The following is a 24,763-nucleotide window of genomic DNA, read 5'->3' as shown; positions in this document are numbered from 1 at the left end:
CAATTTGATATCACACTTGAGTTTTCAGCTTGAATCCTCTTTATTCGGATAATAGTGATATTCATCTTAATAGTGATATTCATCTTATCGGTGATATTATTTCTTGTCTATCTCATTTATAATATTATTTATCCTATTGATAATATCTTTAACCAATTTGAACATATATAAACTTCAGTTGATTATTTGGATTTAAATTAAATTCAAACTAACTCATATTCTAACTTGACTCAAGTCAAGTTTAAGTTGGAATGGTTAGTTCATTTTAAAACCGAATTGAACTCAAGTTAAAGGGAGTTTAACTTGTTTTGGCTCATGATCTTGATCTTGAGATGGTTTGATTTGATTCAAACTTGGTTCAGAGTCTGATTCTGATTATGTCAAATAATTTTTAAAATAATATTATTTTATTTATTATTAGATAAAACAATGTTATTTGGTTAATGAATTGTAAACTGAAACCATAAATTTAAACAATATATTTGAGCAACGAAGTTTAGTAAACTAAATCAAATTATTTTTTATTCAAATTGAATTTTAATTACCTTTAATTTTAATTAATCAAATTCCAATCAAACTTATATTAAAATATTTTTTATTTAAACAAAATTTGAACCATAAAGTATTCAAATTTAGTTTAATATGTATTCACCCACAAATAGGATAACCCTGTTATTCAACAAACAATACGCACTTACGGGAGTGGGGATTCCATCAGGGAGCACCATCTCCAAAATCAAGCACCCCGTCATACACGGTGTTGAAGAAGAGAGTCCAAGTTGCCAGTTAGTTTCAAACAAGTAGGGACCTCAGGACCCGCATCACGCGGCAGACAACTCTCCACAGCCAATCACACTCTGACTTTCGTCTCCACTTCACGTTACTTCTAAGTTTGAACTCTTCAACTCTCTTCACTTTCTTCAACGCCCATTGACTTGACTTCACTTGACTACACCCACCAAACCCATTCATTCTTTCGTCCTCCTCCTTTTTTCCCCTCTTCCTCTCTGTATTTTTGTTACTTATTATTGCTTTGCTTTCTCTTCTTTTCTCTGTCTAATAATGGCTGCTGTTTCTCTCCTTTTCTCTCCCTTTCTTTCTTTCTTTCTCTTCGTTTCCCCGGCTCTCGCCACCAACTCTGAAGGTATTCTCCCCGCCATTCTGCTCTTTTATCTCTGAAATTTCTTTTTTTTTTTTAAAAAAAAATCTTCTGCTTTCTGACCTCTCTTTTGATAACATGACCCATGTTCGAAATTGTGCAGAAAATAAGAAAAAAAATTAACTTCGATGTTGTGTTCATTTCGGTTAAGCAAAGTTGTTTTTTTTTTTCCTCTAATTTTTCTTTAGTTGAGTTGCAGATTTTGTGTTCTTTTTTATTTGTTTTAATTGTGGGTTATTTTGTTTGTTTTCAGGAAATGCTTTGCATGCTTTGAGAAGCAGGTTTAATGACCCTACAAATGTGTTGCAGAGTTGGGACCCATCTCTTGTCAATCCCTGCACCTGGTTTCATGTCACCTGCGATGCCAACAATCACGTGATTCGCTTGTAAGATTCAGATTCTTTCTTCTTGTTCGATTTTTTTTTTTTGGGGTATCTTTCATTCTGCAATTCTTGTTGATTTACAGTTTTTTTCTTTTAATATCAGGGACTTGGGAAACTCTAACATTTCTGGGTCTTTGGGGCCTGAACTTGGCCAGCTTCAGCATCTGCAGTACTTGTATTACTCTCTCTCTCTCTTTATTTTCAATTCTTGCTTGATTTATATATTTTATGTAGTGATTGTGTGGGAGCTTCTTTATTGGTTGCAGGGAGCTTTACAGGAATGACATTGGAGGAGAAATTCCAAAGGAGTTGGGGAATCTGAAAAACCTTATTAGCATGGATTTGTATCAAAACAGATTTGAAGGAAAAATCCCCAAGTCTTTTGGCAAATTGAAGTCACTTAGATTTCTGTGAGTATCTTGTTGCTGACAATTGATTGGCCAAAAACTTTAAACCTTCTGAATCTAGTTTGAAATTCACATTTCGGCATGGTTGAATCAATGTCGCAGGCGGTTAAACAACAACAAGCTCACAGGATCTATTCCGAGGGAACTCACCACTCTATCAGACCTAAAAGTCTTGTAAGTACAGAGAAAAAAAAATTGTCGAACCAAGACCTTTATTCGCTGCTTGGATGATTCTTTTATTAGCTGTATTTTGATACCCTTTTCCAATGTTGCAGTGATGTTTCCAACAATAATCTGTGTGGAACAATCCCAGTTGATGGCCCCTTCGCAAGCTTTTCGATGGAAAGGTAATAGTCCACTGTTGCTATCGCCGTTAGCCATACAATTACATGTACTAAGGCATAAACTTCTCCTATGATTGAGGGTTTGAATGGATTTATGTGAATGTTTGGTTTATTCAATTTCCGATCAATCAGTGAGAATCATATAATACGTAAAGCGGGTGAAAGTTTTGATTGTTTACCAGGAAAATTATTTGGCCTTATCTTTTACTGCAACAGGGAAAGTATTTATGCATCTTTATATATCATGTAAAGGTGCATTAACAAGTGTTTTTCCATGATTCTTTAGTAGCTAAATTACTGTTGATACATTTTATTCTCATTGAAACTATATGCACCAAGTTTTTAGTATTCATTTGGATACTGAGATGATATGTCATGATGTGATTAAGTGATTTTTATTTAAAGATCAAATAATACTCAATCACATGATAACACATCATTTGACTATTCAATTGGATACTCAAAATGAGGTGCATAAAGCATTACTCTTTTATACTTTACAAATGTTGTTTTGATGGGTATTCAAATTATGTGTTTTGTTGCTTTCTTATTCAGTTTTGAGAGCAATAGGCTCAATGGACCTGAGCTGCAAGGACTGGTGCCTTATGACTTTGGATGCTGAAGAAACATGGGACTTGTGTTGAAGACTGTAATAGCTAAGTCTTATATATGGTGAAGTAGCAGAATAAAATGCCTAAATGTATTATGTATTTGACAGTGCCACACTTTTCATTTCATTAGTAACAATAGCAAGTAAAATGAGATTAAAGAAATTTGAAGCGTTAAGACCTCAATTTTACCATCCATCTAGAGAAATGCTACTGTTTCTGCAATTTGTATGGTGGCTGCATATGAAGAAAAGTAACTAATCATTTGTGTATTAACATTAATGTGTTATTATGTGAATCAAGTATTTTAACTGAGAGATAAAATAACATTAAAAAACATATTGACATATTATCATTAATATATAAATAAATATTTATTATTAATATATAAACTATCTGGTCTTTATTCTTTAAATGAGTTAGGCCCAAAAATCCTTTATATGATTCATAAAGATTAACTTTAATTTCTTGAGCTGAGTTTGAGTAGATAGTAGCTCAAATTCTGTATAAATACAATTAAGTTGAATTTAAACTAAGCAATCTTGCCTCTTGATTGCAGCCGTGCTTTTTACTGTGCTTTTTATTCTCTCTTGCAGAAGCAGACGGCGGGGAATACAAAGGGATCTTCTTGAAATTTTAATTAGTAAAAGAAAATAATGAGCATACGGCAAGTGATGATCCAAGGTTTGGCATATCCCTAATAAGGTAGCCATTTGCACCCTTGAGTTTATCCAGGAGAAATGGCCCTCGTACATCTCTAACTTTCATAATTCATACAGCCATCGCGTATATAATGCTCTTTACTAGTAAGCCCTCAACCTTGAAATCCTTAATCATACTGAGGACGTGCCAAAGTCATTTTAAAGATCAGCTGCAGTGAGTGAAGCTACCTACTAAGTTTTGATGGTACTTATTTTTTTCCTCCTAATGCTTGTGCCACACTCATGTTAAATGCTGCAGAGCAAACCATTCCTTGAACATGAGTTGCCTGAACAATAGATTCTTGCATGGGATCAGAAATTTGAGAGAAAATCAACTTCTCTAGGAACCTATCATCCAAAATATTGACAGGCTACTAAAACAATTCAACATAAACCACCTTTCTTAGGTATGGACAATGGCAGCCCCACCTTTTCGACAACCTTTCCCACTTCATTTTTGTCTCCTTTCTTTTACCACTCAATGCCGCTTTAACTGACCAATATCACCACCACCACCAGAAACAAAGCTTCTGCCAAATCTTTCGTGATTTCCTCTTCCATCTCAACCAACATAGCGGTAACTCTTCCAGGTAATTCCAATCAATTGTCAAATTTTGCAACATTTTTGATGCCACCATCCCCATCATGCATTGTTGAAACTCTTTGTGTGGTTCCATCGAGTAGGTCGTTATTATGATGGACAGTGAATCATTGGGCCAATTGGTTTCAATCATCGAGAAACAATGTGATTTTTCAGAAGATTATAACAGGGTAATAATAGTGAATGGACTTAAAATTTCGGCTTTAGTATTTTTACCATTGAGGAAAAATGAAGTCGAACAGGTTTGGTTTTTGGCATCTGTTTAGAAGAAGCTTGCAAGAACTAAATTTCAAGCCCTAAGCAAAGTCAAGTCTGAATGCGACGTGTAAAGGTAAGGGATACGTGGCGCGCAGTGAATGGCAGAGGAAGACTCGTGTACAGAAGGCAATGAGCAGCCAGAATTCCTGGAGTTTCACACAGTCAGCCTACTTGCTACCTTAAGGATTAACTTACACTCGCTATAATAGCCAGTCACGTGTCCAGGAATTCCTTTCCTTGGCTTATAAAAAACAATTATAAAATCAAAATCTCTTTTTCATATTTTAGGTTAAGGGAGAACCAGCTAGGTGCTTGGGCAGGTGACAACATTAATTAGGTCTAACCTTTTTTTTCTTTCAATTTCACACCACCGCAAGATACATGCTTATCGGAGGGGTGGCATGGTGATATTCAATCTTTTTCTTCTCTTAATCTCACACGATGACAAGATCAAAGCTTTGAAAAAAATGATATTGATAAGAGTTAATCAAAACACGATGACTTTAATAATACAAGTGGGATATAAGAAATATAATTCCAATAGTCATCTATTAGTGAGTATGATATAGGAGATTGGTGAAGTGAGAGTAAGAACTTATTACATTAATATTAAAACTTCAAAAATCAAATATGAAAAGTATTTTAATCTTTTCCCTGAATTTTACAAGAATTAATAAGAAAATCTTCGTGAATGTAGAAATATATCATTTTTAAAGTTTGTAACGGGAATAATAGTTTTTTTTTAATAAAAAAAAAAGTTAAGAACATTAGGGATGGAAACAAGGAGCGGCACAGAAAATATCAATTTCTATCTCTGATTTATTCTCGTTATGAGAATGAGGATGAAAATGATTATTTGTCATTTCTCTGTAAAGAAAAATCTCTTTTCCATCTTCCCTATATCTTTGAGGGAAAAAATCTTTTTCCGGTACCTGTAAAATTTTTTTTTTCTTCATATTCTCTAAATATAATATAAATATATTAAACAACAAAATTAAGTAAAATTAAAATCAACCCACTATTTCAAAAATCACAAATATAATATATTAACCACTTTAATATACATAAAAAAATCTAAATAAATTTAAAAAACATAAATAATCTAAAACTATAAATATATATTAATATTTTAAGTAAATTTATTAATATAAAGGAACAAAGATGGGGACAAGGACAACAACGAGGATAGGGGAAGGGATGTGTCGGAGAGAGGAGGGGACACATGTATCTCTATCCCTAATTACAATATATTTTTTACCTTTGTCCCTGTCATATTTTTATTTTTATTGAAAAATTTTATCTCTATTAAGGTCAAAAAGAGTCAAAGTTTTTAAAATCAGACCAAAAATTATTTTATCTAAAGAACACTTATTTGAAGCATAGTTTTAAAAATCAGAATCATCTAATTGATTCGATTAGTTGGATTATCACCCATCAACAAAAAATAATTTTAATTATATATTTAATAATAAATTATTTAAAATTATTTGAAACATTATTTTTAAATAATAAATCAATCAAGCTATCAATCGAACTATTTGATCGACTAAACATTTCCTCTACCGGATCAATGTTTAATTAATTATGAAAACATTCGAGGTAGAAGAGCAACTAGTCAAGGTAGAAAAAGGAAAGCATGGATTTAATGGGTCAAAAAGCGAGTATACACTAATTTACACTCGCGGTAACTGCTCTTACAAGCCCATCAATAAACTGTATGCAAAAGTAAAGTCGCTACACGCAATCCACGTTTGAATTTGTGACAATCAGCCCCCTGTCTCTTTCATTTTTTCTATAAAAACTAAAAAACCCTCCAAAACCCTGCACTCACAATCCAAAATGAGAGCCGCTCTCAAGAGAAACGCCACCGTTTCCCAGCTTTTACAGTCACACAATAAGAAATTCAACGACTTTTTCACTGACCCGGTTGCCAGAATATACCGAAGCCCGCTTAAAAACCAGGCGCAGAAAGATTACAACAAGTTCCCGAATTTTTGGAGGAAATCCGTCAGGGAATACAATGAGGTCTCTCCTTCCCCATTTTCTTCCGTCTTTTCTGCGTTTATTTCCCGAACCCCGTCGTCTTCGAAGACTGGGTTCGTGGGGTGGTACTTGGGGATGGTGAAGTCACGGCCTGTGCTTACAAAGAGTATCACCTGCGCGCTTATTTATACTGCTGCTGATTTGTCGTCTCAGGTAATTAAATAAATGAATAAGTTTTAAAATGCTTTCCCAGTTGTGGGTTTTTCTTTGTTTTTGTGATTTGATTCTGGTATCAGAATTCAATTTCTGTTTTGTTTCTGTTTGGTTGATGAGAAAATTAACATAGAAGGATATAAATTGGACTGTTTTTAGTATTTGTGCTTTGACCGTGGAAAACTCTCAGTTTATTTTGTTTTGCCTCTTTATTTCCTCAAACTCTACCATCTTTGGACTTTTCAATAGGCAGGTGCCTTGAAGAATCAGAATTCAAACATGGTCATGTCCTTGATTACTCAACTAATATTGGGGTTAGTTTATTGTTGATATTAATATGAAACAAAATGGTGCTTCAATTCACTGACAGGAACATTTTATTTTTGTATGGTACGTTTTCAGTAGTGTTTGATTTCTTGTTGTGGATTGAGTTGGTCAATTGTGGTTAACAAAATTTAAGGTTCGAATTCACAAGTTCAAATTTATGGATAGATACCGATATGCTTTAATGGAGATAGGTTATGGAATTTTTGTAATGCCATGGTCCTAAACATGGGGTAACATGAACCAAGATAATCCACTTCCTATGATATTATTATTTACAATTGAAGTGCACTTACTTTCCTACCATATCGAGAGCACACGTTCAACTGATGATAATGGCACCCATCCAGATTGATGATATTACACTTGACAGAGATAGTTATACATGTAACGTTTGTTTCTTCTTCTATAAATTAAAGATCGTACAAAGGTTTAGGGACATCGAAAACTTCTACAACTTTTAGTGCACTCATTGTAATCATACTCCTATTTTCTCAAAACAGCAAACTAAATCATGTTAAAAATCTCATTGTGTTCATGCTTTCTTACACTGAGTACCATCATTATTCAATGTTTGTCTCATTGGTGTTAATTCCATCACCAACATTTTGTTAGCTTTAACTCATAAACACGAGCTTAAAGCCATTGGAGATTAATGTATGTCAAGGGTGAAATAATGATGCAAGCAACACCCTAATTGGCAGAGCTGTGAATGCGATCCATGAGGGGCAAGATCTAGGAAATGACAAAACTCAAAATTGTCAACAAAAATACTAATAATAAATTTATCACATAATATATCTTTAAGTCTTTATTTCATCTTATCAACCATTTTTACTCCCAAGATGTTAATCAATCAAAACATAGAAGGGCTAAATAAAAAAGTCATAAAAATATTACTGGTATCTGCCGAACAGGATGCAATAAATCTTGATTATTGCTGCTCTAATCAGCCTGTTGAAGAAGTAAAATGTAGTTCTTTAAGGAAACTTAATTTTGCCGGTTAACAATTTCTAAAGAATCAGCCATTCGACTCTAACTTAAGGAAAAAATTGAAAAGTTCATGAGGACCAACCCTCTTGGACCTATGCTGGCTCTGCCCATGCTCAATTCAATGTGAGTTATAATCATGCTGGCACTTTAAGTATCCTTGAGCTAATTATATTACAGTGGTAATTGTATTATGGTTTATTGTAGTGATGTAGTATCCCGGGATAGAGACATATTTAGAATCTTAAAGAGTCTTTCATGTCATGCGAAAAACTTTGATCTTGCATAATATCTTGACTTTGATCCTTTGTAGCATATATATTAGCAAACAATGATGGATTCCATAACTTCGAAATAATAGGGTAGGTTTATCATAAAATCTGTGGAAGGACTTGAATGCTGTGGAGGCAATTTGATGATACTTTCAGAGAATTGAAAACATATGGTTACTATAGGATGTGAGAGAACTGCTGGTCTGAGTGTCAAATTCAATCAATGTCTGCAGAATCTTAAAGTTTAAAAATAAAAAATAATGAATGGCTGCAACAAATTATTATTGTTGTGATTAAGATTTACAGTTAACCCCTTGTTCCTCATGAGGTGATTTAATTTGTTGAGTAAAATTCATTGAGAGACCTGTCTCTTCTTTATGAATTATTTTTTTAAATCTGTTCTACTATCCATGGTAGTAAGTGAGATGATAGGCTACTGAAAAGGGGTTGACAGTAATTTTCTAGATTGTATTTCGCTCCTTATTTTTATATCTATGTGCTTTGTGGCTTCCCTTTCTGCTTCTATACTATTAAGTTGTTTGATTATTCTTGTTGTTGTGATTTCTTTTAATTACCTTTGCTAATCTGTAAATTTATATATTTGATATTATATGTTATTGCTTGCATTCCTTCCTCGTTTCAACACAACTATTTTTTCTACTTACGGTGCTTTCTGCCTAATTTTGATTGGTACTTACTGTCAAATCTTCTTCAGACTCTTTCATCTTCAAAACCTTTTGATTTGGTGAGGACTTTACGTATGGCTGGATATGGGATGATAGTTTTAGGACCATCTTTGCATTTTTGGTTCAACTTTGTGTCGAAAGTCTTTCCTAAGCGAGATCTAATAACTACCCTGAAGAAAATCGCCATGGGACAGATACTTTATGGGCCTTTAATGACAGTAGTTTTCTTATCAGTGAATGCATGTCTGCAAGGTACAATGGATTTTTAATTTGTTGAATTTCTCAAGATGACTATTGCTTTGCATGGATGGTTATTATTTTTTATATACTTGAGCTAATGCATGCCTTGGATTAATTTTAGTAAATTATCTTGCCTTTCATTAAATATTATTGCTTTTTCAGAATCTTTATGTGCACATTTATGCTTAGCATTTCTGATTCCTATGTGCCTACCTTATTATTGGGCATTCAGCTTTTGAGTTTGTACTGTGAACAAGGATGGTATGGGGCTGGGGTCAATTAATCCTTCAGGATTAAGATTATATTCAACATGCCAACCTTGATTTTGGGGTATATCTCATATTAGATTTGATTATGCAAATTGTGCTAATCTAATAGTTGGAAAATTCTTGGTGATGTTGCAAACTACTACCATCACATGGCACAATGCTTAAAATCAACATGTTGTACAACTGAGCCAGTATGCTTTATAATGTCCATATAAATGCTGCAAATTTCTGAATAGTTTCATCATGTTTTGATGCTGAATTTTAACCAAGTTAATTGAGTCTTAGTTTGTAGTATAAATAGCACCACTGAGTCTTAACAAAACTAAAGCTATGTTCAGGTATGTTTGACAAAGTAAAATTGTAACCAGCCAGCCAATGTTCATACCAAGTTTTATTAATACTACTGGGTTAAACATTTTGGGATTGATAGTGGATATCCTGTTTGAAGGCAAACATCTGTTTCATACAAGTTTCTGAATATTCTTTTAACATGTGTTTTTTTAGGAAGTGCCTAAATACTGTTAAATTAATAAATATACTATCTATATTTTTTCTGAAGATGGCCAAGCCACCAAGGTGTGTTCTATAGAATACGTATATGTTGGAGTTCTAAGTATTTGTTATGATTGTTTAGGTGAGAATGGTGAAGAGATTGTTGCTCGATTAAAACGAGACCTGCTCCCTACCCTGATAAGTGGCATTATGTACTGGCCCTTATGCGATTTTATCACATTCAAATTTATCCCTGTTCATTTACAGGTATGTGATGAAGTTTTTGTTTTTATAGCATTTTGTTATTATTCCCTTGTGCTAAGGGCTTAGCTGGGACTACCCTGCCTGTGGTCAAGCTTTTTGCTGTTCTTCATTGTGAGAAACTGATTTTCTTACTTGTGAGTTTGTTGGTGGTGTTGTATCTTGACAGCCCTTGGTGAGCAATTCATTTTCATATCTATGGACAATCTATTTGACATACATGGCAAGCCTCGACAAAGCCGGCATAGCTGATTGAAATAGCCTTGACAAGCCTCAAGATAAAGGTTTACATAAAATTGCTGGTGGTTGCATGCAGTGTTACATGTATAATCTTTTACTGTTGTCATAGGTTGGCAATTGCAGTATCTTCATCTGAAGCTAGGTCAAAGCAGAAATTTATGAGCTCAATCCATTTCTGATGTAGATCATGCTGCAACCATTTTTTCCAATTTAATTAATTAATTTTTTAAGGAGAACTACATTTACTTTGCAGTAATTCAAATAGACAAATATGTTAAGGTTGTAAAGCAGTTAGGTACTAGTCTTACAGATGTTTAATCTGAAAGTTAGTCAAGTATTGCCCCATTTTTTGTTCACCAAACACATTCTAAACTTCTGTAATAGACATCATTTCCATCTTAATTTAAATTGTTTCCCAGTTATCAAATTTATCATGATTCTGCTCTAACAATTTATTGTGAGGGTTAACCTAGCTTATAGCAGACTACTGACAGGAAAAAATAGTTCGAAGATTTGGAAACAGTTGAGAATTCAGTCAAAGATCAGTCTTGAACTAAGTATGGGTGAATTCGATTTGAGCAACCTGAGCTTGGATATTTGCTTGTTGCTTGGCTCAAAAGACCTTTTTTTCACTTGGTTTGAGATTGATGTCTTGTTGCATTATTGCCTCAAAGTTTGTCTTGTCAGTAATTTTCCTTCTTCTCCAATATAACCGTTCACCAATTGAGTGAGTTAATCTTGATCTCATGCCAGCCTTTGATTCGAGCTGAGTTCAAATTGGTGTTTCTTCATGATGATTACTTCTTTTGAAGTCCCTGGCTTCCGGCAACATGCCCGGAATAGAAAATACTAAATTTATACTGAAAAGTATTCTGACTAATCTGAAACTACTAAAGTTACCGCTGTACCCTCAGTACAAGACCTTGACGATTTTGCTCAGAGAAAAGAGGTTCAGGAGTTGTGAGATTAACAATCATTTCATGCTCCTCCCGAGGGGAAGAATAATGTCTGCTGCCTTCTCCATTCCACTGCAGAATCCTCAGTCAAACATTCTGAACATTTTCATAGTTACGAACTCACCAAACACCTAAACCTTCCTGCAGTAGGATAATCTTGTGACAACAGTCGCACAATATGGACTCGAATATTAGGTAAGACAAACATTTAGTCTACACCAGTCTACACCTTCATACTCCATTGCATTCAATGATGATAAAGAAAGTTCATAGATTGTGGTAATTGGATTGTTTTATTATAACATGTTCAGTCAGACATTTTTAAACCATTAAGAACATGATATCAATCTGGTTCTAGAGCATGCCGCACTGGAAGGATCTCCATTCACAAAGCGTTCACATTAACAGATATTTTCAGAGAAAAAATATGTTTACTTCTGTAGCAACCACCCAAAATGAGATGTGTCGGGCTTTTAAACATTAATCAAATGATGCACACTAGACAGTTTTTGGTCACTAAGCTCTACAATAAGTCAGCCAAATGCAAGGTATAGTGAATGTATGCAGAGGAATGCACAGTATAAAAAATGACTATATATGCAGTACTTATGCATTCAATTTTTATACATGAATGTGGATGCTGAAGCATATTTTGATATGCTACAGCCTTAATCTCCTCACAGCCTCCCTGAAAGAAGCTCAAACAGAATAGCATATCGTTTTCTGTATTCATCCATCCTGAAAGTGAAACAAAAGTGAAAAAGCAAAACTCACCTGTGAAAGGATGCAAACATCTTGTAACTTCAATCAGAATTGCACTTTAGTACTAAGGACCAATGGAGAGAGATCTCAATCTAAGAAATGCCTTCTGAAGAACTTCAAATTGAATGATAACTCAGTTCCAGTGATGTTATGAAGTGATTTCTTAGGCAAAAACATTGCTTAGAAAGTAAACACCGCAACAACAAACCAAACAAAAAGTGCCTTCATTTTTAAGCTGGTCTCAAATGTTAGAATGATAATAAGATCAACTGACAATAGTGATGTGTCGGTGCAGACTGACAAGAGTGCAACAGTTTGATGGCAAAGGAAAATCTTATCAATTTCCAGATCTTACTGAACAAGATGAAGGCATCATTATAGAGTTTCAACCATCCACTAATCCAACATTGATGCAAAATATCAATACCTAAATCAAGCTGCCATGCTGAAAGAATAGTTATTCAAAGGTTTGTAATTAACTGACATTGATACATGACCTACATGTAGCTTTTCAAATCTAATTATCTTCATACCATCTTCAAGAGAGTCAGGCATGATCAAAAAGGAATAATAAAAAGGTTGAACAACTGACCTTAATAACTTAAAAATACTTTCTTTCATTCTAATGTTGTTACATCATAAGGGGCAAGCACAACTTGATTGTTATTGAAGAACAGTTTTGAACACCTAAACACTGAGTTTTTCATTACTATCTAAAACTATACATGTATCATATAGACATGGCCCCCTTCTAAACAGACATCACTGCTGACATTCAAATGATATTTTGTCAACCTGATCCAAAACATCTGACAGCTTTTGCGACTTATTTAACTGGGTTAATGGTTGTAAGAACTCCATAGTTGATAGAGAAGAAACTTTACAGAAAAGGTAAAATAATTGATTTAATAAAAGTAATCATCAATTTATATTGAAATAATCTTATAAATTTCTAAACTGTATCCAGGAGATGTTTCATTCATTCTTCAGAAGCATAGAAGCAAATTCTCTCAAGTTGGACTGGCCAAGCTTCTCCAAGTACTTTGGGATCCAACCCCATTGCAGTTCGGAAGTCCAACATAGATGCATACTTGGATCTTGTAGGCCTTTGCATGTACCTCATACCATTGAAACTGGGTATAAGGCGACCAATTTGTTGTTTCAGGTGTTCATTTTGATACCTTGACCTAGCCAAAGCAATGTAAGGCCTGATCAACCTCTTCAAATACACATCCAACCCATTATTTAATAGGTTAGCACAGTCCACCGAGACAGTAATTCCCTCCCTCGCCAACTTTTGTTCCAAACGACTTCTTAATGATCTTGTATCAGGTAGCTCAGCACTGTTCAGACATGTCACTGGATGGTAGTCATTACGTATAGATATATTGAAAAGAGATTCACGAGCTCCACAAAAATTCATGGAAATTCCAAGAGGAGCAGTGACTGGACTTCTACTTTGAACACTTGGGCTTCCAGCTGCCTGCTCAACCTCTTCTCCATCTTCAACAGATAGGACTTCCACAGGAGGTCTACTACCCAGCGAAAGTAACTCAGTTGCACTTTGCTGCTCTTGTGCCTTAGAAACTGATTCCTCAACAGCAGCAAAACTTTGGGGCTTTCCAAGAGGCCCCAACGGACTAGGACGGTCCCTAAATTTTCTATCACGATTAACCATAGACCTACCCTTCCGAGGAGATGGGGGAAATGCATCCCCATAAAGGGACTGAAGACTACTTCTCTGGCTTCCACTTACTGTTTTAATATTAAGGCTGCTTCCTACTTTCTTGATATGTTTGACTGGCGGAACTTTGGCTACACACGCATTCTTGACAATTGATTTAATAAACTTATTATGAAGAGTGATATTTTCCCTACCAATAGTCCTAATACAAAATTTGTCAAACTCAGACTTGCTAATCTTAAAACTAAAAAATCTGCTAAGCTGATCAAAGTAGCTCTGACCTCTTTGATGCCCTATCTTCCGCAAAATCAGAGCTTTTATATCTAAAGTGTCAATTGGAGTAAAGTTTGGACTTCCCTCCATTTTGTAAATATAAATTCCTCCAATTTATCTAAGCCAAATCCACATCAAATCCTGAAATAAAACCAGAATGTACAACAAACTGTCTTCAACCCAGAATTTAAAACCCTAATCCCAAACTGAGGAGACAATCTGCAAACAAATACACCTCCATCAATGCAAAAGCATCATTATGTACAAAGACGTAAAAAAACCCAAAAAAAGTTTAAGCTTAGAGCATTTCATAAATCGCTAAAACTAAAATAAAAAATAAATACACATAAACTACAAGAACACCAAATTTTCAAAGAAAAAGGTACCAAAAACGAAATTGACAAATTGAAGCACTGATTCCCAAAATCAACGAAACCCCATTTGACATTTCGATGGGAATCACAAACCCAAACAATGAATTGAAAATGAAAGAAGATTAAGTGAGAGATACGTACCAAGATAGGTGGAATTTGTCCTTTTTGTTTCTTTAATTTAATAAGTTTCTTGATGACCGATTCTTTGTCTGTAGTTTCTGAAGAGAGATTATCTAAAGACTGTCAATGTTATGTTTAACAGAAACAGACCAAACAGAGATTATCTAAAAGACTTTCACTCTCTTCAGGATTCAACACACGTGCGCATTTTTGAGGTTGTAATGCGAATTTTTAAAGGGCCTGTTTGGTCAGATTCCCCTTATTTTACCTTCGTTTTCATCCGTTTACGCTGTTAGCAGACAAGACAAGGGCCGTGTCTGAAGGAGACCGACATCATCCGGTTGTTTTTTCGTATTAATAAAGGTGTAACAGCAGTAGATTCGGTCGCTGTTTATTTATCCAACGAAATCGGACGGGTCCTTCAGTCATTTGAAAAAGATTACATATGAAAGACATGGTTTTAATAATCATATCAGGTTAAGCCCCGGTCCATGGCCCCGGTCCAAATCATTCTCCGATCAGATCGATTGGACCAAAAGTTAGAACCGATAAATTGTTTAAAAGCGAGTTTGTTTTTTTTTACTCAAAGGCTAAAAATATAAGAGTAATTATGTCGGTTTTCATTTTGCAAAGTGATTAAAGTGACTTTTCTAAAAAGAAATATAAAAAAAGTATAGGGTTTCAGAAAAAATCCTATTCTCAGACTACACAAACCTTGTTCGCCCGATCTTCTCTTGGCACCCTTTTCCAATATTATTCTAATTATTCCAACTCCTTTAGACATTAATTTTGTCATTTTTGGCTCTATCCCATGTTGATATCCTCTCCGCAAGCCCCTCCTTGCACTGATTTTGTCGTTTCCAATTTTATCCCGTGTTAATCTCCTCTTCAAAAATTTGGTTCAATGTCAATCTCATTATTTTCAGTTTCTGCTGACATCAATTATCACTTCAGATAAATTATTTTTACGGTTAATCAGTGATTCACCTGCGTGGTTTTCTCCACTGAATCACAGTTCAAAATGGTGTAATGACTACAACACTCATTTATTCTATAAGCAATCAAATGTGTTTGGTGAAACACATTCTAATTTATAATTTAACTTCAGAAATCATATTAATAAAATAATTAAAATTTTATAAAAATACAAAATATCAAAACTGCCCAATAGTTACCAGCCAACCACTGCCAATAATGGCTGGGAACTAGCCTGAATATCTCCTCTAAGTGTAGAATTTGACCCTAAAGCTCAGGCATGGCTCCAAAGATTGCTCTTTAAAACAAGACCAACATATTGAAAAGCTGAGAACTGTAATCTCAGATTTGAAAAATGGTGTTGCATGTAATCAAGAATGGTGCCCATGTATATTTCTTTAGATTATTGACAATCTGATACATTCATACAATTATAAGCAATTGCTTTTTACTCTGCTTTCAAGTCTCCTCCTGATATAATTTCCGAACCCACTTCCTCTATTTTCACAGATGACAAGTCTGAGAGAAGGCTGACTGAAGCCTCATCAGCCCCCGGATACGGTTGTGAAACTACTAAAGCACCTTCTGGGTTGGCAGGAGGAGGAGCAACTGGTGGTTCTGTATCAAATCGAGCCCAATTCCGATTCTTTGCATGAACTAGAGTCGGATATAAGAAGAACCCCAGCACAATAACTGCACCACTTACTAAAAATGTCCTTAGAGAAGCAAGACACATAACCAGAATGAGTAAAACTGCGGGTGGCAGGCAAAGCATCGATACTCCAAAAGTGTGCAAAGGAACTCTATATGGTCTATAAAGATCTGGTTTCTTTATTCTTAATCTTATAAAAGCTGCAAACTCAAGAAGCATCCCTATAGCATACAAGAAATTCAGAAATTCCAGGATTTCCTGGAAACTCATCCATGACAAGAAAATGACTCCAGTAGCTGAACAAAGAATGCTAACAGTTGGAGTCCCATGTTTCGACCTGCAAAAAGCATTTGAATGCAACAGCCATGTCAGTAATCCTACAGTCAGAATGTTCTTGATCAAGTCTGCGATTAGCCAATTACAAGTAAAATAACTACCTTGAAGCAAATATACTGGGGAGCATGCCCAACTCACTCATTCCAAGAAGTTGAAAAGCATCAGCACTCATTTCTGCCTCAAACAACCCCAAATTAGACATTGCAGCAGCTGCCTGAATCCACCATTTGAGCCAAAACCCACCAATCAACATACCAACTTCTGCAAAATAACCATCACTCCACTCACTGGACTGAGTGCTTAAAGCCCCTGTCCCAGCAAGCAGTGGGATTAAATATGAAGAAATAACCAAAATCACTGCTCCAAGAAGTGCTTTGGGGAATGTTTTACTTGGATTTTCAACCTCCCCTGCCAGAGTACTGGCCTTGTCCCAATAATTCAAATTCCAGAACATACTATTGAAGAAACCCCTCCAATCCACCTTCTTAAAATTCACAACTAGCCACCGCTGAGGCTTTATCCGAGGAATTGAAAGAACAGCCATTACTACAAATGGGCAAAGTGAAAATACTGCAAGGGAAACGGCTGAAAACCCAACAATATGCAGACCTCTGTAATTCAAATATGTTAACAAGATTGTAATCCCTAAAAGAGCTGGAATTCGAGCAGTTAACTGGTTAAAGACTGGAAATGAATGCTTCAAGTAATCCAAGAACAACACAGGATAAAGGGCATTGTCCATCACCCCACTAAACCATTTCCAGAACCCTTCTTGGAAACCCCACAAGGGACCAAAAGCTGAAGCAATCCAGATAACATAGCCACCATTTTCTGGGAAACTCGTTGCAAGCTCAGCTGTGACTAAAGCTTCTGGGATACTCCAAAACAAAGGGAATATCAAGAAACCAAGCAGAGATAAAAGAGGGCCACCTCCTGCCTTCACTGAATCCTCAACACCAAAAGGACCCCCAGATACCTCATAAAATATTAAAGCAATAAGAGGCAGTATAGTTAACTTTGGCCTTGTTTTGGCAGCCTTTTCTTGTACATCACTTGCCATCCCCTCTTCACCCATCCAGTCAGAAGGTAGAGAGGCCAAACCAAAACTTGATCAATAAGCAATTCAACTAATCATATAAATCATATCTTTGAGGTTTATGGCGGTAGTTTCTTCAAACCCATAAAGCAATAAACACCAAAATCTACAAATCTGTATTAAGAAACTACCTCTTTTGACGAATCACTGAAAAGGGTCGTGCTTGCATGCCTTGAATTTCGTTTCGCTTCATTGAACAGAGGATGTAGATCTCCACCTACACCAGTTCTGCACATTTAGCCCTCGTTTGAAACTAAAGCCATAGTCAAAGTTAGAAACTGCATCAGCACGTTCGTCTTGTCAAAGAGTGGTGCATGTTTAACGCTGAAAAAGATTCTCTATTGATAGTCTCATGGGTTGTTGGAGAAAAATATCACGGCGTTGACGAAGAGGGCTTGTTATGATACGCGCTGTGGATGCAGGTGGGGATTATTACAACTGAGATTGAAGAAGATGGCCCTTGAGACGTGGGGTGACTGAGCGAGTTTCATTGGATTGCGTGCATGACTCGTTCCAGTCTCCATCTGTACTCTTTTGTCAGCAAAACGTGAGGTTGAATTTGCGAACATTGTCAATTTCTCGTTCGCAAGGGACAATTGGTATTCAGTGGCGGACCAGAAGTAGATTTTAGAGGGTTACAGTTAAAATAATAAAGTAAATTTTATGTTAAAATAAAAATATATATATCTAAATTAATAAAATATTTATTAACCAATATTTTTAATATTATTATTGACATAATTTTATTTTTTTTAAATATTATAAAATAATTTTATTATCAATACTATTAAATATATTATTCTTTCTATAAGCAATTATGATTAGATCTGAATCGATTTAGTCCGATTTCAAAAATTTGTTCAATTTAGTTTGATTTGACTCAAATTCATTTAGTTCAAATCAAATTCAAATACAAAAATTTGATTCGTTTTTTAAATTAAGTCAAACTTGAGTTTAGGTATTCGACTCAAGTTTCATTGGAATTTATAGTTCAAATATGTAGTTTGAATTTATGGCTTAAGTTCGATATGAATTTATAGTTTAAATCGATGACTTAAATTTATAGTTTAGATTTTTAATTCAAATTTATGGTTTATTTACAAAATGATATTATTTTACTCAAATAATAGATAAAACAATATTGTTTTATAAATAAACCATAAATTCAAACCATATATTCGATGCATTATTCAAATTTTAAATTTAAATTGAATCAAAACAAACTTTTTTTTTTTCAAACTGATCTCAAATCACCTTAAATTTTAGTTTGATAAACTTGAGTCAAACTAAAACTAAATTATTTTTTATTTTAACTGAACTCAAATAAAAAAGTATTTAGATTCGATTTAATTTATATCTATCCATATAAATAATTGAACTATTATTCATCTATTGATAAATTTATTAAATCACACATAAATTATGGTTTTTATCTAAATTAAAAAAGTCAAATTTAAATTTTTGTAAATTTATAGACTTTTTAAAAAGTTAAGGGGAGCCAACTGATCTCCCTTTTAGTCTAGCTATATCCGCCGCCATGGAAGCTCAAGTTCCAATGTTTACAAGGTCTTTTCATAATCAAATAAATAAATAATATATATATATATATATATATATATATATATATATATATATATATATATATATCAGGCAAATTTAGTTGAAATGAGAAAATTTTAAATTTAAAAAAATTAAAATTTTACTTCTAAGATATAGTTTAAGTGGTATAAAAAAATATAAGTTAAAATTTTTATGACAATATATTAAGGCTCCCCTTGTTAAACTCATTTAATTATATTAATTTTTATTTTTATTTACTTATTATTTATTATCATTTTTCTCTCAATATTTATTATTATTATTTTTAAATGTTAAATAAACCATATGATTAGAAAGTTAAAAATTAAAAATAAACTAACATTCAATTATAAAATTATGTATAAAGTTATACACATAATTTTAGAGTAAAATACTATTTTTCACCCAAGTTTTAGTTTAATTTTAAAAGCATATTCATGCTAATTAAAAAACTGAAACACCTATTCATAGACTAACTTTTGTTAAAATTTTTTATTAGAGTCCTGGATAAAATTGTTATTTTATCATTAAACCCTAAAACTTTAAACATTCTGTCATTTTCCCTCTTTATTTTAAAAAACTTATAATTTCTCCCATAAATTAAACTTTAAAAAACAACATTTTCTCTCATAAGGTTTTTTCTTCCATTTTCGACCACCAAGTGTTGTTCTTGTTGTCGACTGATGTTCCCACCATCTTCTTCTCCCCTACCTGACGTTCCCACTGGAATGATCGGATGAAGACAAATGTTGGTCGAGAGAGAAGAAGATAGTTGGAAGGCCAGCCAATGGTGAGAACGACAACTGATCGTCCAAGATGGAAGAAATTACCCTTGGGCTAAATGCAAATTTTTAAATTTTAATAACGGGGGTTGTTAGTTTTCTAAATAAAAGATACAAAATGACATAAATTTGTAGGGTAGAAAAGTTTAAGGGTAAAATAATAATTTTATTTTTGTCTCTAATGAAAATTATAATAAGAGTTAGTTCATGGGTGAGTGAGTGTTCAAATTTTTTATCTATTATGAATGTGTTTTTTAGATTAGGGTAAAATTTGATAGAAAATCTTTGGCCCATAATTTTATTATTTCAATTTATAGTAACTTTTTGTTTTCGCATAATTCATATAGAAATGTAGTGCTCCAAACCCAAATTACAGCAGAATCATACTAACAAACATTTAACGATGTTTTAATATTCGGATCGGCGTAGATGTCACTTATTTACCCGAGTATTTTCATACAAAAGGATAGATAAAATAAAGTATTAAAAATTAGGAAATAATGTTGAATTATTATTTTTGCGGAAATATGATAAATTAATAAAAATAATAAATACAATACGGTAACGGATCAACCAATCTTTCGTCTTCCCGCCATTTCACCCTCTCTGAAAATGGCTGAAAATCATCCATTACAGATATGCTTTCAAAACTTCCAAAAGGTGAAAAATTGTGTTCAAACCCATCTCTCTAATTTCATTCAACGTCACTCGTCACCATCACTACCATCATTCACCAATCAGAAGGAGCCTTTCCTCTCTGCCTCTCCATCACTCGGAAAACAGAACAAGGACCCCACCCATCAGATTCTTCTGAAGGTACATGCTAGCCTACTTGCCTATATATAATAATATTTACTTCCCCTTTTCCCATCATGTCGTTTTGGGGTTGTTTGGTATGCCAAAGGGTTTATGCTTATTAAGTGTTTGCTGTAAGTCCTGAGTGGAGAGTCTTCATTGAATTGATGGGGTGATTTGGTATCTGAATTTATAGGATTTGATTGCTTTATATGCAAGGATGGTTACCTGTTTGATGAGATTTTAAATATAGAAATTAAATTCATTATAGTTGGCTAAATGTTTGAATAGGGACGGGAATTAGAGGAAAATGTGTATATATAATGTTTCTCACATGCTAGAGCTTCTATTTTTGCTATTCTTTTGAATCAAAAGAAGATGGAAGGTAATTCCTGAATGCGATTTTAAACTTTAATTGACAAATAGATGGCATATTTTGGTGGCCATTGTTTCTGTTAACAACAAAATGACAGGGTTTGGAGAAATAAAACGAAGCGGAATTCGCTTAGAAACACGTGGTTAGATTATGGGAGATAGTGCTTTTTGTGCTTTTAGTGGAAAGTTAGTTTGAGATTGAGAGATTGATTTTACAGTCTTGTTAATCAAAATACCAGTTGGTCTTGTCTGTGCTTCATTGGTAGCTGAAAGGAAAAGTAATCCTTCTGATTTTTTTTTTTAATATTATCCTGAGAGAATTAAAAATGTTTACTGTTTCTTACACATTTGTGGGAAAAATCTCTGTTCATTTTTGGATGGTTGTGTGGCCATTGCAAATCTTTTGTTGTAAATAGGGACTAGATACTAGAAAAATGTGACAGTATATTATTTTCTACTTTCACTTTTCCTTTGAGCCATCTATAGAGCAGAGCTTATCACAAAATAGCTGAAGAAGAAATGGATTTTTTGTAGTATGATATATAACCATGTGGATGGAGACATAGGGAGATCTTTAATCACATACAACTATATGGATTTCCTGTTCTTAGATATTGTTTGATTGCAAAAATGTTTGAGGATTTTTATCAACTTGGTGAGTCTATATATACTCTATGACTTTTAATGGTGCACTTGTTTGATTAATTGCTATTTTCAGGGAAGCTCTGCCGCTCCCGTGACCAAAGAAGAGCTTGGGAGAGCAACTTGGACTTTTCTTCATGCTCTTGCTGCTCAGGTCTTACCATCGTTTTTCGCATCTTGCTCTTTTTTCTGTTGGTTTTCTTCCTGAATCCTGCTTACAAGAATTATGGATGTTAGAGGCTTGTGATTGCTTTTCTTTATTATCACTTTTTCTTTTTTCACCTTCTTCATAGTTCCAGCTTCTTTTGCTCATACCCTGTTGTAAAAGTAATTTTTCTTATTGACGGGGAAAAGGAAACAACTTGACTTTTAAAACTTCCCTGTATTCTTCTTTCATAAAAGCAACAATGTGACAACTTTTTGATCTTTTCCATTTGATACTCATCTATAAAACCTAATTCTTTGTGTGTGAAATCCTTAATTGGGTTTTGCTTCTCAGATGATTTATTATTGTCATGTAATGCATCACTGTGACAAAACTTGACACATGGATCTATCACCTGACAGCATAAAAGAAATTTTCATTTGTTTTTGCATAGACCTCTAAAAGCCATTCCTTTGCTGATAGATGACAGAATAAAATGGAATAAATAGTTTCGTCTCAACAAAATTTATTTTTATCTATGTATTTCTTAATCTTAGGGTATTGTAATATTGTATTAATATGAAGATTGTCTTCCTGGACTCTGCTTGGTTCTTCTTAACATCAAATGCTGCTTTCAAAACAACATCATCGTAAGTAGACGGGAAAATTCTTGATGTAGCTTTACTACTCATGATGATCAAATCACATCATAATCATCTTTTTCTATTATGAATTACATTGTTGCTTATGTAAATAGAAGATTTTTTTAAAAATAATTTTGTTATTGTTTCAGTATCCAGAAGAACCAACAAGACAACAAAAGAAGGATGTAAAAGAGCTGGTATGATGCTTTCTGACACTCTGATACTGAAAGGCCATTCACAAGTATGACCACTTCAATATAATTCTCTACCCAAATTTTGTCCTTATGAATATATTGCCATTTCCACTCCACTAACAATGGAGGAAAAACAAGTCCTAGAAGTATTTGAAAATTAGACTTCAAACAGAAAGATAAAAGATGAAGCTTTGCAGCTTTATTGGAATTATCAGTTGGCAGTGAGAGCAGTTCATGATGCCAATAACCTTCTGGTGAACTTGCTTAAAGCACTTTAGAATAAGTTAGAAGGGTTATCTGAAAAACCCTTAGACAGCATAAAGTAGTGCTGCAGCACAAGTAGGGTCTTTCAGGTTTGGGACTAAATTTGGGCCGATTCTTATAGAGCATCCTGTCATTCACTTGACCTAATTTATTACAGCTTCAGACTTTAGCAGCTGATGCTGAGGTCAAGTTTAGTCAGCTTAATTTATTTGGACATAATTCTTGCATGTGTGTTTTAATTGTAGGCTTGACACCAGTAAACTATTTGGAGATTTAAAACTGGATTTATAGTAAAAGTGACTGAATGTTTTTACTGCCTATTTAGACTAACTGAAAGGATCATATTTGGCTTGCAGATGGCTATATTATCTCGGATGTACCCATGCAAAGAGTGTGCAGATCACTTCAAAGAAGTCCTAAGGTGCAGTGTATCTCTTTTCACCTCCCTCTCTCTATTGATGGATTTTCTAGTCTTAAATGTGAGTCCATTTTCTGTCTGATAACCACAATCCTGCACCCCCACTAAAATTTTTATCTGTGGGAATCAAAAGAAATATGATTTAAAACAAGAACCCTAAGTAATATAACTATGGTCAAACACTCAAACTCATAATATCAATCAATAAAATATTTGTGAATTAAATTAGTGGACAGACATTCTAAAGTCTATTTTGAAGAATAAAAACAATAATACTACATGTATAAATGGTTGGATACTATTGAGTACAAACAAACTAACATATTATGACGTAAGTAAGTGAAACAGTTAAATTACTCGATCATATGATAATATGTCATTTAGTATTTATAATTGGTACATATAATATTACTCTAATATAAATGATCCCTTTTACCTTCTTTTTCAAATACTGACGGACGCATGTTTGAATCCCCTATGACAGAGCAAATCCTGTACAGGCCGGATCTCATTCTGAGTTCTCTCAGTGGTTATGTCATGTGCATAATGTGGTTAATAGAAGGTAACTCTGTCTCTATTTTCTTGCTGATAAACTTTTGTTTTTCTAAATTGAAGGTGTATACCATATTATAAACCTGAACTGTATTTCAACTGAGTCACTTATTAGTGTTAACGTTGGGTGATTTAAACAGCTTAGGCAAACTGGTTTTCCCCTGTGAGCGAGTTGATGCAAGGTGGGGTAAGCTGGACTGTGAGCAACGGACATGCGATGTACAGGGAGCTACAAAATTTTGGTAATAGACAAATATTAAAATAGCCAAATACCAATTAAAAAAATTTAATGAAAAACTCAAGTAACGTCGACCAGATTGATAAAACTGTACATCAATTATATGTTACGTTTATAGAATTGTAACTTTGATAAATTAGCTTATGTTGGTTGGCATGGTAATTTGAAATGGAAGGATTTTTGTAAGGCTGATCACTTGATCCCTCATGCATAGGGCTGCAAATGAGCTGAGTCATGTTTGGCTCAGTTATTGTCGATTCGAGCTTGAACTTGAGTAATTTGAGAGCTTGTTTGTTGTTTGAACTAGTGACTTTGTGTCTCAATTCAAGTATTATATCAACAAACTATTAAAACGTTTGAAGTTTTATACTGTAACTTTTAACAAAGAGGTAATTAATAAATATATTAAGTTATATAATCAACTGTAATTTATCTAATAGAGCTTTGTGCAGTGTTTAACAATAAAACTATGTATAT

At 33.9% G+C, this 24,763-nt stretch overlaps 5 protein-coding genes across 6 annotated transcripts; 3 read left to right on the top strand and 2 right to left on the bottom strand.

Moving 5' to 3' along the window:
- Positions 1–946: 946 nt before the first annotated feature.
- LOC123227130 (leucine-rich repeat protein 2-like) lies at positions 947–3,079 on the top strand. Its single transcript, XM_044651817.1, has 7 exons — positions 947–1,144; positions 1,413–1,545; positions 1,646–1,717; positions 1,809–1,952; positions 2,052–2,123; positions 2,225–2,296; positions 2,849–3,079. The coding sequence occupies exons 1-7, from the start codon at positions 1,063–1,065 to the stop codon at positions 2,913–2,915; spliced, it is 642 nt and encodes a 213-aa protein (XP_044507752.1). The 5' UTR covers positions 947–1,062; the 3' UTR covers positions 2,916–3,079.
- A 3,201-nt stretch (positions 3,080–6,280) lies between these two features.
- LOC123227124 (protein SYM1-like) lies at positions 6,281–10,776 on the top strand. Its single transcript, XM_044651809.1, has 4 exons — positions 6,281–6,657; positions 8,959–9,181; positions 10,073–10,197; positions 10,361–10,776. Exons 1-4 carry the CDS (start codon positions 6,301–6,303, stop codon positions 10,445–10,447), a joined length of 792 nt encoding a protein of 263 aa, XP_044507744.1. The 5' UTR covers positions 6,281–6,300; the 3' UTR covers positions 10,448–10,776.
- A 1,966-nt stretch (positions 10,777–12,742) lies between these two features.
- Positions 12,743–14,986, bottom strand: LOC123227339. Of its 2 annotated transcripts, none has more exons than XM_044652108.1 (2): positions 14,622–14,986; positions 12,743–14,325 (listed from the first exon to the last, which is right to left on the bottom strand). In XM_044652108.1, exon 2 carries the CDS (start codon positions 14,194–14,196, stop codon positions 13,129–13,131), a length of 1,068 nt encoding a protein of 355 aa, XP_044508043.1. In that variant the 5' UTR covers positions 14,197–14,325; positions 14,622–14,986; the 3' UTR covers positions 12,743–13,128. The 2 variants fall into 2 exon arrangements, with proteins under 2 accessions (XP_044508043.1, XP_044508044.1); XM_044652109.1 differs by lacking the exon at positions 14,622–14,986 and adding an exon at positions 14,493–14,612.
- Positions 14,987–15,943: 957 nt separating this feature from the next.
- Positions 15,944–18,181, bottom strand: LOC123227065 (probable polyamine transporter At3g19553). Its single transcript, XM_044651693.1, has 2 exons — positions 16,665–18,181; positions 15,944–16,564 (listed from the first exon to the last, which is right to left on the bottom strand). Exons 1-2 carry the CDS (start codon positions 17,636–17,638, stop codon positions 16,024–16,026), a joined length of 1,515 nt encoding a protein of 504 aa, XP_044507628.1. The 5' UTR covers positions 17,639–18,181; the 3' UTR covers positions 15,944–16,023.
- Positions 18,182–20,567: 2,386 nt separating this feature from the next.
- LOC123227391 (FAD-linked sulfhydryl oxidase ERV1-like) lies at positions 20,568–24,592 on the top strand. The gene is made up of 6 exons (XM_044652170.1): positions 20,568–20,835; positions 21,908–21,985; positions 22,770–22,817; positions 23,435–23,499; positions 23,981–24,058; positions 24,189–24,592. Exons 1-6 carry the CDS (start codon positions 20,632–20,634, stop codon positions 24,292–24,294), a joined length of 579 nt encoding a protein of 192 aa, XP_044508105.1. The 5' UTR covers positions 20,568–20,631; the 3' UTR covers positions 24,295–24,592.
- Positions 24,593–24,763: the final 171 nt, after the last annotated feature.

This window comes from Mangifera indica, chromosome 10, assembly GCF_011075055.1.
Source record: "Mangifera indica cultivar Alphonso chromosome 10, CATAS_Mindica_2.1, whole genome shotgun sequence".
Lineage (NCBI taxonomy): Eukaryota > Viridiplantae > Streptophyta > Magnoliopsida > Sapindales > Anacardiaceae > Mangifera > Mangifera indica.
The sequence above is the reverse complement of the archived record's forward strand: the minus strand, read 5'-3'. Positions and strand labels throughout refer to the sequence as shown.